The sequence below is a fragment of the Daucus carota genome, chromosome 7 (genome assembly GCF_001625215.2).
Source record: "Daucus carota subsp. sativus chromosome 7, DH1 v3.0, whole genome shotgun sequence".
Classification (NCBI taxonomy): domain Eukaryota; kingdom Viridiplantae; phylum Streptophyta; class Magnoliopsida; order Apiales; family Apiaceae; genus Daucus; species Daucus carota.
The window spans coordinates 25,263,107-25,277,283 of record NC_030387.2 but is presented as its reverse complement, the minus strand read 5'-3'; the positions used below and the strand labels follow the sequence as shown (position 1 = coordinate 25,277,283).

Below are 14,177 nucleotides of genomic sequence, written 5' to 3'. Positions count from 1 at the left end.
GATAAATTAAAAAAGTTCTCACGATTCTCATTTTAAAAAAGTTCTCATTTGAGCAATTGCCAATATATATATATATATATATATATATATATATATATATATATATATATATTTATATTTATATAATTTTTGTTTATTGCTTTGATATAGGTGAAAATTGATCTAAGAGAGTGAGTTGTGTTCAGATCAAATGAAAATCCAGGTCGATCATCGACGTGGTTCCGGATCAAATTTTTCAAAGCCCTTTTAAGTCTCGTGTTTTTAAATTGGGCCTTGGACTTGAACTCGGGCTTTACTAGACTTTTAGCTAATCTAGGCTTTACACAAGCCTTTAAAAACATAATTCATTTTTGAGTTATATCTTATTTATTTATATATTGGGCCTGGCTTAGTTTTGGACCTTTAGTTAATCTGAGCTTTACATAAGTCTCTTTTTAATAAATGTAATTTATTTTTAAATTACCTTATTTCTTTATATATTTATGGCCTCTAGAACTCTCCAGAGTCTTGCATTTTTGATTTTCTTTTTCCAGTTATAGAGAATTCTAAAGAGTTCTAGAGGTCATGTCGATGCACTTTTTACCATCTATAACCAGTCACAAGGTCCATTTATCGGGATGATTTCCAGTTTCCCCCTCATATATAATATGGCTAGAATCCTCATGCTTTTTACATAACATAGTTTCTCTTCTCTAGCTTTTCCAAGCGCTCTCTTTCCAACAACTGACTTCTTCTTTCGTCCAAGTACTTTCATCAAGCTTCTTCTCTTCGAGAATCATGGCATATAAAAACAAAGCAAGGCTCGCTAAGAGGAGTTTTAGCTAAGTAAAGAGAGGTATACTCATCCCGAATAATTTCTCAATATGTCTTTGTTCGAATTAATCAATTTGTGGGGGGACAACTACCATAACTTAACTAGTTTAGATTCTTACAGCTTTGCTTCTACCTTTAGTCAAGCTTCTGTTAATACTTATAGTAAAAGAATGAACCTTCCTCCCCCCTCAGGTTAGCTTTAGCTGAAGCCAGGGATCAGACTTGTCACCGGGATCCATAATCCCTCTTTGTATACAAGGATGCCATTTTATCCGGGCTTTATATTTCTCCATCCTTTTTATTTGCACACTCTTAGCTGAAGTTCAAATACACCCATTTCAGTTTGCACCCAATGCTTGGAGGATCATCCATTGTTTAATGGTCTAGTACCTTTCAAAGGGCATTACTATGTCCGTTCCTTTGTTTAGTAAAAAATTTCAATTTAAGAACTCTGCCAGCAGTTCAATTAACCACAGACCGAATAAGCCCCATATTATTAATAGCACCTCGATCGCCGTGAACAACACAAACTAGAAAAAGGAATTCTTTAAATGATTTGATAAGGGGGTGACAGGGAACATTGTTCCGTTTGAGCTTCGGCAAGGTAATTGATGGAAACGCGGACTCCACCCATCTCTCTGATGTAGATAAAACTACCTATGAGGAGCTGATCCAAGATAACGGTCAATGACTCTCGTGGGAGCTTCTTAACGAGAAGAATTTAAAAATGCTCGGCCTTTCTAACATCGATGAAAAAAGTATATTTAGTTGTGAATTTTTTAATTTTGATTATTATTGTTACTAACTTGCTCCTCTTTTTCGGGTAAGACCGTAAAGGCTTTGACCATCAAACTCCAACCGTATTTCTCTATTTCCGTAAGAATCTGACCGTAGGGGAATTCAGCCTTGCAGACTCAGCAAACCTCGGTCCTGTTTTCTTCTTGATCAGTGTCCTTCGCCATCCCCTGTCTTCGAGCTCTCCGTATTATATTCCGTATCATTCACATGCTTCTTGGAGTTGGTGGATGGCTTGTGAAAGTTTTGAGATTTTCTTAGACTTTCCTCGGCCTTGATATATTTCCATGCTATTCCCTGCACCACAAAAATGTGCCTGTGCAGTTGGCCATGCCCACTAAAGAGAGCTGGTTATATTATTTGTGCACAACTTCATGTTGGTCTTCCCAAGATAGAAAGTGGGTAACAAAATTATTATCGTCGGAGCTGCTTTTATGTCCAAGACATCGTCAACAAATTCGATTGTACCATGTCTTTATCTTTATGTTTTTTTTTGAAAATAATGTCTTTATCTTTATATTGTTAATCATTTATGACATGTAAGAAATTGAATTTTAAACAATTATATTGGTCATGAATATTAGTGTGATTATTATCCTTTTGTGGGTCAATCATTGGAAATTTTGTTATAAGTGGTAAGAATAATTGTTGTATAATTTTCTAGGTCAGTTATAGAAATTTTTGTTATAAGTGGTAGGGACAATTGTTGTATAATTTTCAAAATATGGATTATGAGACACTTCTGTTAAATCTATGGGACTTTAATCTTAAAGTGATATTCATACCGTTTCATGGAAGAAAGCATGTAAATTAAGTTTGTCCTGAAAGTTTAAAATAATATTATATTCTTAATTTAGTTGAACTTTTTGTGTTATTGCATTTTACATTATTATTACTAATCAAAATTTAGTTCTTTTTTATTTATTAAATTTATTTATACAAATTTTTTCTTTATTTATTTCTAATAATATACACACATATGTTTCCATACACTAATACATAAAACCTTCTTGGTATGTTTGATTTTATTATAAAATATAATGTTGTATTAAATATTATCTTTAATTTATCAAATGACGAAACATATTATTTATACACATGTTATGTACAAGTAACACACATTATAGAAAAAAATATGTTTTAATTAAATTCTTATGTAGTTTAAAAATATTTTAAAATTGACATAAGTAATTTTTTTGATAATTTATTTGTCATAGTTTTTTAGATTTTGCATAATAGATACATATTTATATTTGTTACATTATCTTTTCAAATTTTAAAGTTTATATAGGTTGATTTTATTAATTTTATTAGAGGGGATATTTTAGTCAATTTCTTTCCAACCCTAAAAATTGCATATAAATAATCATTACCTATCTCATAAGAGTTACTCAACCGCCGCTCTTCTCTTCTTTCTCTCCCCATTTCTTTAGCCTCCATCTTTTCTCCAACCATGACTCCCAGTCATTTAGCCTTTCTCTCCCCATTTCTTTAGCCTCCATCTTTTCTCCAACCATGACTCCCAGTCATTTAGCTTCAAAATCTGTATAAATCTTTAATATATATATACACACAAATCTTTAGTATATATACACACACATGCTAGTCTCTTTATCCTTCCCCCTGTATGTGCGTTGGCCAAGTAAACTGTCACAAGGGTTTGCCGGAATTACCAAGGTATTGGATCTGTAATCTCATTACCAATATCTTATTTCATATTCTTGTATGTGTGTATGATTATGTACTAATAGATTACACGTTTCTTATGTATTTAATATTTGATTTTAGATATAGTCTTCTATTAAATTTTCTTTTGACGTGTTTATATGACAGATGGTGTGCATATATATGATATAGCTTATATAATTTTTATAGATATTTTTCTCTCAACGTAAATTTTAGATGATAATATATCAATGATTTCAAGAAATTAATATTAATTGAAGTCAAAAAAAGAAATTTATATTTTAAAGATGCTTAGTATTTAAAGTATATTTGTGTTTCAAATATTTAAAAAAAATTATTTTACAAATTATTTTGCTATTTTATTTTTGAAACAATATATGTAAGCATATTTGTGGTCATTGGAATTTTTTTATATGGGCTTAAAACTAAAATTCTAAAAATAGAGCAACTTGAAATATTGATAATAAATTAATATATTGTATTTTAAAACAAACTAAAAAATTATAGTATGAAAAAAATATCCCATCAAGTTGTGATGCATAAAAATAAATATTTAAGTATATTGCACAAACATTTCTTGTGTTTTCATTTATTTTATTAAATTAATCTACTCATTATGATTAGAATTTAAAAATTAATTTAAATGTAATTATGTTTTGTAAATTAAAGTGGATTTATTCTTATTTTACTATATTTTTTAAAAAGGTATTTTGGTTCGGGTTATATTTATATATTTTTTTGTGGAAGACTTAAATATAATCTATGTTAAATTTATAATAAATAAAAATTCATTATACACTAAATTTGTATATTTAACTAATAATATGACATATTTATCATGTGATTTGTATTTAAATTCTTTATTGTTGGAACTTTTGGTTTCCCTTTAAATTACATATTATTTATTTGAGCATATTCTTGTAATCTTCATATCTAATATATTTTCATATAGTACAGCTTGCGTATTTTCTCCCATCCTTTAGCATATATGATTGCAATTTGATAAAAAAGGAAGAAAATGTTCCGGTGTACCACCATGCAAGGTAAACCTAATTTTTTCTCATTTTTCGTAAAATAATATGGTTATGAATTTGTGTGGGTCTGTGATTTTGTTTGCAATCATTTAGAACAATTTATGCTGCTGCATTTGTCACGCTCCTTTCTATTTTTTCCGGACAGAGCTGGTGCTTTTGCTCGCTGTATTTCTCGATCGGTCAGCCGAGCCAACTGATAGGTCCATTATTTTGCACATTTTAACTACCGATTTATTGCTTGTTTTCGTATTTTATTAGTTAATTGTTTTGTTTTCAGGAATTTTTAGAGAAATCGAGAATTCAAGAGAAAAAGGAACAAAAAGGTGCAAGAAGGGAAAAAGAGGAAGAAAAAGAAAAGAAAAAGAAGAAGAAGAAGAAAAGGGAAAAGAAAATCAAAAAAAAACAAGGACCCTTCTACCCCTAAAACCCTAATCTTGGCCTATATAAACACCCTTTTCTCTCATTAGCTCTCAAGTTAGTTTACCCTAGTTTTACCTAGTTGTTAGTAGCCTCCATCAATTTCTAGCTTTCTTTTTCAAATTGTAATCTCTCAAATATTGTAAACACTTTCTTGTTTAATATAAGTTCAAGTTTAGTTTCTTCATCTCCTACATCTTTACCTTGTTGAAATTTATGGCTATGAAAACCTTTATTTACAACAAGTGGATAAAGTGGCATTTATGCCAACCACTTGTGGGTTGAGCCTTTGATTCAAGTTTTAAGCTTACATTTTTAGTATTTAGCTTGAGCCCCTTTTGATTCTCAATATTATTAGTGGGTTCAATGGCTTAGTTGATATTTTGGTTGGTAGTTTGATGGGGTTTTGTTAGAAACTTGATAGATAAGCTAGTTTTAAAGTTTTGTGTAATTTGGAGTTAGTTTGGTAAGATTTGGTGTTCTCCTTGTTCTTGATTTTGGGGCTTTTTGGTGTAAATTTTAGTTTATGATTTTTAATTGAGGTTAGTGGGTTTATGTTGGAAATATTATGTTTAGGTTAGATTTGAAATTTGGTGTAGTTTAGAGTTGATTTGGTTTGATTTGGATCTCGTTTTGGTCAAGAAATGGGTAGTTTAGGGGCTATTTAGTGTAAAATTTAGTGTCAAATTTGGTTTAGAGGTTAGTGTGCTTTTATTTGTCATAGTTGGAATGGCTTAATTTTCCGGTCAAATCAATTTTCCGACGAGATTTAAGCTATTCCGAGCACCTCCATAACTTCCGATGCGAGAATCATGTAATTGCGTCACTGTTTAGTTTACGGCTACTGTTCGAGAAGATATAGTCAGTTACTCACGCGCCTACTATTTCATTTAGTATTCTGCTGTTGCACCCCGCCTGTTTTTATTATTTTATTATTTTATTATTTACTTTTTATTTGTTTTCTTTTATTATTTTCTTGTCCTTTGTTTCGCTTACCGCACCACGCATTTCAACTGCCTGCGTCAGTAGTTTCCTAATTACTTGTTAATTATTAATTAGTAGTTTCTATTTAGATAATTATTTTCTTTCAAATTTAATTGTTAATTAGTATTTTAGATTTTAGATTCAATTTTTAATTTTCAATTTAGATAAATCAAAACACCTTCAAAAATCATTTGGTCTAATTTGATTAAGTTAAAAATTAAGTTTTCGCGAAAATAAATTTAGTCCTTGGAACGAATCTTATATTACTAAAACGGGATCGTGCACTTGCGAGTAATTTCAAAATCATATTTTGAGCACATCAAGTTTTTGGCGCCGCTGCCGGGGACTAAAATTAATTTTCGCGGCTTAATTTTTAATTTTTCGGATTAGTTTTTTTTTATATTCTCTCACTTCCTTTTTGTTTGAATTTTAGGAAATCGGAGGAATATGAGCTAGCTTGGAATAAGCGGAGAATATTCTTGGAGTATTGGAAGCTTGCTTGGGTACCTTGTATCTCTCTCCTATTTCAATTTATTTTATTTAGAAAATCACAAAAAAATTGAAATTAAAAAAATCACAAACAAATTAAAAATTTAAAATCCAAAAATAGTAGTTAGAATTAAATATGTGTTGCATCATGCATTTTTACACTTAGGGCACATCATTTAGATTTTAATTTTTGTTTTTTTTTAAATTTTCGTACCTTTAAATTGTGGTGATCGCTGGAGGACCCTAAGGTGCGTTAATTTTCTTTCTTTCTCTAGATTAGGACACGTAGTTTAAATCATCCATATTTGTTTACCGCTTTTATTATCTCGTTGTGTGGTGCATCATTTTAAATAAATCTTAAGGGCAAAACCCAATCACAAGATAAGGGGAGGGATTTCATCACTCTTTCCTTAGCCCACAACAACGTATTTCTTCATTTGCATTTACCTAGCCTTTAATAAAATTGAATTAGACGTTAGCCCCTAAGATTTCGCGCTCAACTAGGAAGGTACCTAAAAGACGAGGTAATCTTTTATTATTCCGACTCTTCGGTGTCTAGGCAAGCGAAAGCTTACCTGGCCGATTAAGGTTTGGTGTCTAAGCGCGGAGATTGGCCTCTTGGCAATGCCTGCTCCAAACTGGCCAGACCGGTCCGAATAATTTTGGATTTATCGAGTTTTTGGTGGTCCTTAACGTTAGGAGCAAGGTCTAGTTCATTTTTATTAGGGAACCCTAGAATTAAGTTTTTCTTTCACTTTTACACCCTTTCTTTTGTTTGTTTTATTTCTTCGCACTTATTTGCTACGTGTTTACTATCTAGTTTATGCGAACTACTTGGGTTAGGAACGAATCGTCTAGATTAGTTAGACCGATCATCGAAATCCCGTCTTCATCCTCTTCCGACTCCGAACCCATAGAAGCTAGCGAACCGATAGTAAACATGGCGTTGTCTCTTAAAGACCGATGTTACCCATCCCGTTCCGCTCAACCATCGTGTATCACCCTTCCTCCCGTTAATGGGAATAATTTCGAAATTAAGGCACATCACATTAGCATGTTGCCTAAGTTTTTAGGGAGTGAAGGTGAGGATCCCTATCTTTTCATTCAAGAATTTGAGGAGGTTTGCGGTTTGCAAAAACTCCAACAATTGAGTGAAGACTCCATTCGGCTTAGACTAATCAACTTTGCTTTAAAAGAAAATGCTAAAAAATGGTTGTATAGTCTACCCGTCAATTCTATTTCCACTTGGGAGGGGTTTGTGGTAATGTTTCTTAAAAAGTATTTTCCAAACCACAAAACGACTCGTATTACAAATGAAATAAATCAATTCCATCAAAGGGAAAATGAGTCTTTTTGGAAATTCTTTGATCGTTTCAAAAATCTTTTATCACAATGCCCCCACCATGGAATAGAGAAATGGAGACTTTGTAAGATTGTGTACGAGGCCTTAGATAGTCAAACAACCGCTTTGTTAGAATCTATGTGCCAAGGCAAATTCATGGAGAAAGATGAGGACCAAGGGTGGGAATTTTTCGAGGACTTAGCCGAGAAAACAATGTTATGGGAGTCTACTAGGGAACCTAAAAAGTCGATCGAGGCGTCTAGCTCTAGGGGTTTGCACTCGATAGGAAACAATGTGGCAACCGATGCCAAATTAGCAACCCTTACTAAGAGACTCGAAGCTTTAGAGTCTCATAGTGGCCCTTCATCTATGCCTATGTTCCCGAACTATAATGCTTCCCATCCCGAGATCCAACAATCTCATGATTTTGAGCAAGTGAACGCGATGTTCCAACCCAAGCCTAGAAATGACCCGTTTGCACCAACGTACAACCCCGGGTGGAAGAATCACCCGAATTTCTCGTGGAACCAAGGGCAAAATTTTCAAGCTCCACAACCTAATTTTCCTAGGCCCAATCCCAATTCTTTTCCGAATTATCAAAACCCGAGTCAAGCCCCGTTAAATCCTCCCGGTTTTAATGATTCGGATAAGAGACTCAATTCCTTAGAAAAAAGCATAGAGGCCTTAGTGAAATCGCAAACTAACTTAACCCAATCCCAACAAACTTTCATGCAAACTTTAACCCAAGATCGGCAACTTTTGCATTCTAATGTGCAAGCCGTCTCTAAGTTAGAGTCCCAATTGAGTCAATTAGCGAGCACGTTGTGTGAACGAGAAAAGAACAAGTTCCCAAGCCAACCGGAGCCGAACCCAAAATTTCCACTTAATCAAAGACCCCCGGATAATGTGCATTCAGTCATTTCTCTTAGGTCGGGTAAGCAAATAGACACCCACGTTGGTGAGAACCTTGGTAAGAAAGGGGATTCGACTTCTAATCCAAGTCCACCCTTCACTACAATTAATCATGACAAACCCGAGAGTTCAAAAGCCCGTGAGGAGTCGAGTGACCCAAACCCGGAACCCGAGTTGCAAGGTGAAGTAGTCTATAAACCGAGAGTCCCTTACCCACAAAGACTTATTTCACCTAAGCAATCGGCTCAAATGGAGAAGATTTTGGAAGTGTTTAAGCAAGTCAAGGTCAACATACCCCTTTTAGATGCTATTCAACAAATTCCCTCATATGCTAAGTGTCTTAAGGAGTTATGCACCCATAAGAGAACTAACCATGTCCCTAAGAAAGCTTTCCTTACCTCTCACATTAGTTCGATTCTTTCAAACCAAATTCCCGTGAAATACAAGGACCCCGGTTGTCCTACAATTTCATGTGTCATAGGAGAAACTTTTGTGGATAAGGCGTTACTTGATTTAGGGGCTAGTGTTAATCTCCTTCCATATTCTGTCTACCAAGCTTTAGGTTTAGGGGAGCTCCGCCAAACCAATGTCACACTTCAATTAGCCGATCGATCCGTGAAAATTCCTAAGGGAATGATCGAGGATGTGCTAATTAAAGTAGGTGATTTCGTGTTTCCCGTAGATTTTGTCGTCCTAGAGACCGAGCCGGTTAGGAACCCTAAGAATCAAATTCCCATTATCCTAGGACGACCGTTTTTAGCTACATCCAACGCATTGATTAATTGTAGGAATGGCTTAATGAAGCTAACATTTGGCAACATGACAATCGACCTCAACATCTTTCATGTAGGGAAACAATCCGATGATTTCTATGATCAACCTTTAGACGTCAATCTAATTGATGAAATAGTTGATCAAGATCTCATGAATCCTAAAGATGCCCTTGAATTTTGCTTAAAACATTTTGGAGAGGATTGGGATGTTTCCGACTACACACATGAGGTCAACCAAATGTTAGAATCCACCATTCCTACAACGGGTCAAAAGCGTGATGTTGAACCCGAGCATTTGCCTTTACCTAAGAAAATCGTTGAGTCACAACCGCCGGAGTTAGAACTCAAACCTCTTCCCGACACTCTTAAGTATGCTTTTCTAGGCCCTAATGAGTCATATCCCGTTATCATTGCCTCTAATTTGACTACGTCACAAGAGGAAGAACTTCTAGAAATCCTTAGAAAGCATAAGGGAGCGATAGGGTGGAGCATCTCGGACATTAAAGGAATTAGCCCGGCGATTGTCCAACATAGGATTCATTTGGTAGAAGATGCTAAGCCGGTGAGAGAACCTCAAAGGAGGTTGAATCCTCCCATGATGGAGGTAGTTAAGAAAGAAATTCTTAAGTGCTTAGACAATGGGATCATTTATCCCATTTCCGATAGCAAGTGGGTGAGTCCCGTTCATGTAGTGCCCAAGAAGTCGGGCATTACTTTGGTGACCAATGAGAACAATGAGCAAGTTCCAACACGTGTCCAATCCGGTTGGAGAATGTGCATAGATTTTAGAAAGCTCAATGCCGTCACTAGGAAAGATCATTTTCCTTTGCCCTTTATCGATCAAATGCTAGAGAGGTTAGCGGGTCATGCGTTTTATTGTTTCTTAGATGGTTACTCGGGATATTTTCAAATCCCAATCGCACCCGAGGACCAAGAAAAGACCACCTTCACTTGCCCTTTTGGAACCTTCGCTTATAGACGTCTAGCTTTCGGCCTAACCACGGGCCCGTCCACGTTCCAAAGGTGCATGACTAGCATCTTCTCGGAAATGATAGGTGACTTTCTAGAAGTCTTCATAGACGACTTTTCCATCTTTGGACCATCTTTTCACCAATGCCTTAACAATCTAGATCGAGTGTTGAAAAGATGTGAGGAAACGGATCTAGTGTTAAATTGGGAGAAATGTCATTTCATGGTTAAGGAGGGAATCGTTCTAGGGCATAAAATTTCTGAAAAAGGAATCGAAGTAGACAAGGCTAAGGTCGACCTAATAGCTAATCTCCCTCCTCCCAAGTCCGTTAAGGAAATTCGCTCTTTCCTTGGACATGCGGGATTTTATCGTAGATTCATCCAGGATTTTAGCAAAAAGGCCCGACCTTTGACCAACCTTCTAGCTAAGGATGTCAAATTCGAGTTCACAAGCGAGTGTGTTCATTCCTTCGACGACCTTAAGAGAGAATTGACTTCGGCCCCGATCATGAAATCTCCCGATTGGAGTCAACCTTTTGAGCTTATGTGTGACGCATCCGATTATGCCATAGGAGCGGTTTTAGGACAACGAATAGATAAGAGGCCTCATGTCATTTACTACGCTAGTAAAACCTTAAATGATGCCCAACTCAATTACTCTACCACCGAGAAGGAACTTCTAGCCGTAGTCTTTGCCTTAGAAAAATTTCGCTCTTATCTTATCGGGTCCAAAATCATTGTTTACACCGATCATGCCGCTCTTAAGTACCTTTTCTCTAAAAAAGACTCAAAAGCCCGTTTGATTAGATGGGTGTTGTTGCTCCAAGAGTTTGACTTAGAGATTAGGGATAAGAAAGGTTGTGAGAATGTCGTCGCCGACCATCTCTCTCGATTAGTGGTTGAATCCACTAATGACTTGCCCTTAAGCGAGTCCTTTCCCGACGAACACCTTCTCACGATTTCCACTCTCCCTTGGTTCGCCGACATAGTCAATTACTTAGCAACCGGTGACATTCCCTCGAATTGGTCCAAGAATGATAAAGCCAAGTTCTTTTCTCAAGTGAAACATTTCTTTTGGGACGACCCGTATCTCTTTAAACATTGTCCCGATCAAATCATTAGGAGGTGTGTCCCAAATAGTGAGTTTCATAGCATCCTCTCGTTTTGTCACGATCAAGCATGTGGAGGTCATTTTAGTGCGAAGAAGACCGCCGCTAAAATCCTCCAATGCGGTTTTTATTGGCCTAGTTTGTTTAAGGATGCCGCCGAGTATTGTTCCGCATGTAGTAGGTGTCAACATCTAGGAAGAATCACTAGAAGGAACATGATGCCTATGAGCCCAATCCTTGTTATAGAGCTCTTTGATGTGTGGGGCATAGATTTCATGGGCCCATTCCCTAGTTCATTTGGCCACCTTTACATCCTTCTCGCGGTAGATTACGTTTCTAAGTGGGTAGAAGCCATCCCGACCCGGTCCAATGACAACAAAGTTGTCCTCCGATTCCTTAAAGAGAATATCTTTTCTCGATTTGGAACGCCTAGGGCTATCATTAGTGACCAAGGGACACATTTTAAGAACCGTCAATTCGAGTCACTTCTTAAGAAGTACTCCATCACTCATAGGCTTGCTACCCCTTATCATCCTCAAACTAGTGGCCAAGTAGAGGTGTCGAACCGGCAAATTAAGCAAATTCTAGAAAAGACGGTCAACTCGAATAGGAAGGATTGGTCCACCAAGTTGATAGACGCCTTATGGGCCTATCGGACCGCCTTTAAGACCGTCTTAGGAATGTCTCCTTATAGACTCGTGTATGGTAAAGCTTGCCATTTGCCGGTTGAGTTAGAGCATAGGGCCATGTGGGCCATTAGAGAATTGAACTTCGACTTACCCACCGCCGGTAGTCATCGAAAGTTGCAATTGACCGAGTTAGACGAGCTTCGAAATGATGCCTACGAAAACGCTAAAATTTACAAAGAGAAAACCAAGGCCTTCCATGATAAGACCATCTTGAGAAAATCCTTTTCTCCCGGCCAAAAAGTTCTTCTCTACAATTCTAGGCTTCATTTGTTTCCCGGTAAGTTGCGTTCTAGATGGGACGGTCCTTACATTGTTCAAGTTGTGTTTCCTCACGGTGCTATTGAAATTCAGGATCCTAAAAATGGTAATGTTTTTAAAGTTAATGGTCAACGTCTTAAACCATTTTTAGAATTGCCTATTGATTCGGAGGAAGAGGTCATCCACCTCATCGACCCTTGATCATGTAAGTTGCTTCAGTAGTTAATAAAAATCCCTTCATCTCCTATTCAGGTATTTTTCCTCTTTACTCTCTCATTTCAATTCTCTCTTTTGCATACATTGAGGACAATGCATGATTTAGGTATGGGGAGGGCTTTAGTGTAATTCTTAAAAAATGAAAATCCCTAAAAAATAAAAAAATTAGAAAATCCAAAAACAGAGATTCTTTTAGCTAAGTTGTCTTTCCCTCACTCGAACTTTAGGAGTAGTTGGTGTTTAGCATGTTTTTGAAAAGTATATATATGTAGTGTCTTTTAGATAATTTGAACGTAGTTGAGTAAGGTTGTCTTTTTGAAACTTGTATCGACCGATTTGTACTTTAAATTCCAAGATGGCACACACATTTGCACAAGACCTTTGATGGAGAGATTGTCTAGTGATATTATTCGATACCTGAGAGAGAACCCACATGTTGAAACAATGTCGAATCGAACCTTTGCGAATAAAAAAGAAATATAGAAAAAAAAAAAAAAAAAGAAGAAAAAAAGGAATAACTACTTCAATACCCATTGTTCTTTATAGATAAAATCTTTAGATAAATGGGCAAAAGTAGATTGGCTAGTCTCGTTTTGTGGCCTTTGTTACTCGAGTTATTAAGTCCGTCGGGGGATTTTAAAACCTAGTGCCCTAAGACCGTTTGGTTTGGGAGTCACTGACCTAAAGCTCGTTACATGGGTAACATTGTTTGCCTAAGAAAACGGACAAAATAAAGTCAATGCAAAAAAAAAAAAAAAAAAAAAAAAAAAGAAGAGAGAAGAAGAATAAGAGTTTGTGAAGTTTGGCTAGATATTTGTTTCGATAGAGATTGGGTCAGTTCAAAATTGGTTGAAAAAGAGAAAATGTTATTAGACGATTAGGATCCATCAAAGGCCTTAAATTACTTACACTCCTTGGATTTCTAGTAAATTTTTGTGTCGAGTCAAGTAGATTAGAGACGACTGTATCTTGATTATTAGTAGATGAGTCTTTAAGTCATATTTTCCTTAAAAACGCTTTTTGTTAACATCAACGAAATTAGAGTAGAGTCGAGTAGACACTTGCTAGAATGTCTCGAAGATTTTATGGGTATATCTTCTGTAAACCCTTAGGAGACAAAACTCCTCTTGTAGAGATCGTCTACGAGTTTAACGGGTTGGTGAACCTAAAATCACCCGTCACGCCTACGAAAAGGAGCCTAGGAATCGCATCTAGTTTTCTTAGTTTATTTTCTTTTCTTTTGATTTTCACTCGAGGACGAGCAAAATTTAGGTATGGGGACGTTTGATAGGTCCATTATTTTGCACATTTTAACTACCGATTTATTGCTTGTTTTCGTATTTTATTAGTTAATTGTTTTGTTTTCAGGAATTTTTAGAGAAATCGAGAATTCAAGAGAAAAAGGAACAAAAAGGTGCAAGAAGGGAAAAAGAGGAAGAAAAAGAAAAGAAAAAGAAGAAGAAGAAGAAAAGGGAAAAGAAAATCAAAAAAAAACAAGGACCCTTCTACCCCTAAAACCCTAATCTTGGCCTATATAAACACCCTTTTCTCTCATTAGCTCTCAAGTTAGTTTACCCTAGTTTTACCTAGTTGTTAGTAGCCTCCATCAATTTCTAGCTTTCTTTTTCAAATTGTAATCTCTCAAATATTGTAAACACTTTCTTGTTTAATATAAGTTCAAGTTTAGTTTC

General features: G+C 35.7%; 1 protein-coding gene and 1 long non-coding RNA gene across 5 annotated transcripts; both read left to right on the top strand.

Moving 5' to 3' along the window:
- The first annotated feature begins 690 nt into the window (after window positions 1-690).
- LOC135147847 (uncharacterized) lies at window positions 691-2,186 on the top strand. Its single transcript, XR_010285748.1, has 2 exons — window positions 691-835; window positions 1,006-2,186. It is a non-coding gene; the product is annotated as an uncharacterized LOC135147847 (long non-coding RNA).
- Window positions 2,187-2,809: 623 nt separating this feature from the next.
- Window positions 2,810-14,177, top strand: LOC135148063 (uncharacterized). 4 transcript variants are annotated; one of them, XM_064082303.1, is made up of 4 exons: window positions 2,810-3,285; window positions 4,252-4,337; window positions 4,474-4,528; window positions 4,606-14,177. In XM_064082303.1, exon 4 carries the CDS (start codon window positions 7,042-7,044, stop codon window positions 12,469-12,471), a length of 5,430 nt encoding a protein of 1,809 aa, XP_063938373.1. In that variant the 5' UTR covers window positions 2,810-3,285; window positions 4,252-4,337; window positions 4,474-4,528; window positions 4,606-7,041; the 3' UTR covers window positions 12,472-14,177. The 4 variants fall into 4 exon arrangements, with proteins under 4 accessions (XP_063938373.1, XP_063938374.1, XP_063938375.1 ...); XM_064082304.1 differs by having other exon boundaries at window positions 4,422-4,528; XM_064082305.1 differs by having other exon boundaries at window positions 4,247-4,337.

Excerpts from the sequence above, each read along its gene's own strand:
- LOC135148063 (XM_064082306.1), top strand. The coding sequence starts at position 7,042 with ATGCGAACTACTTGGGTTAGGAACGAATCGTCTAGATTAGTTAGACCG.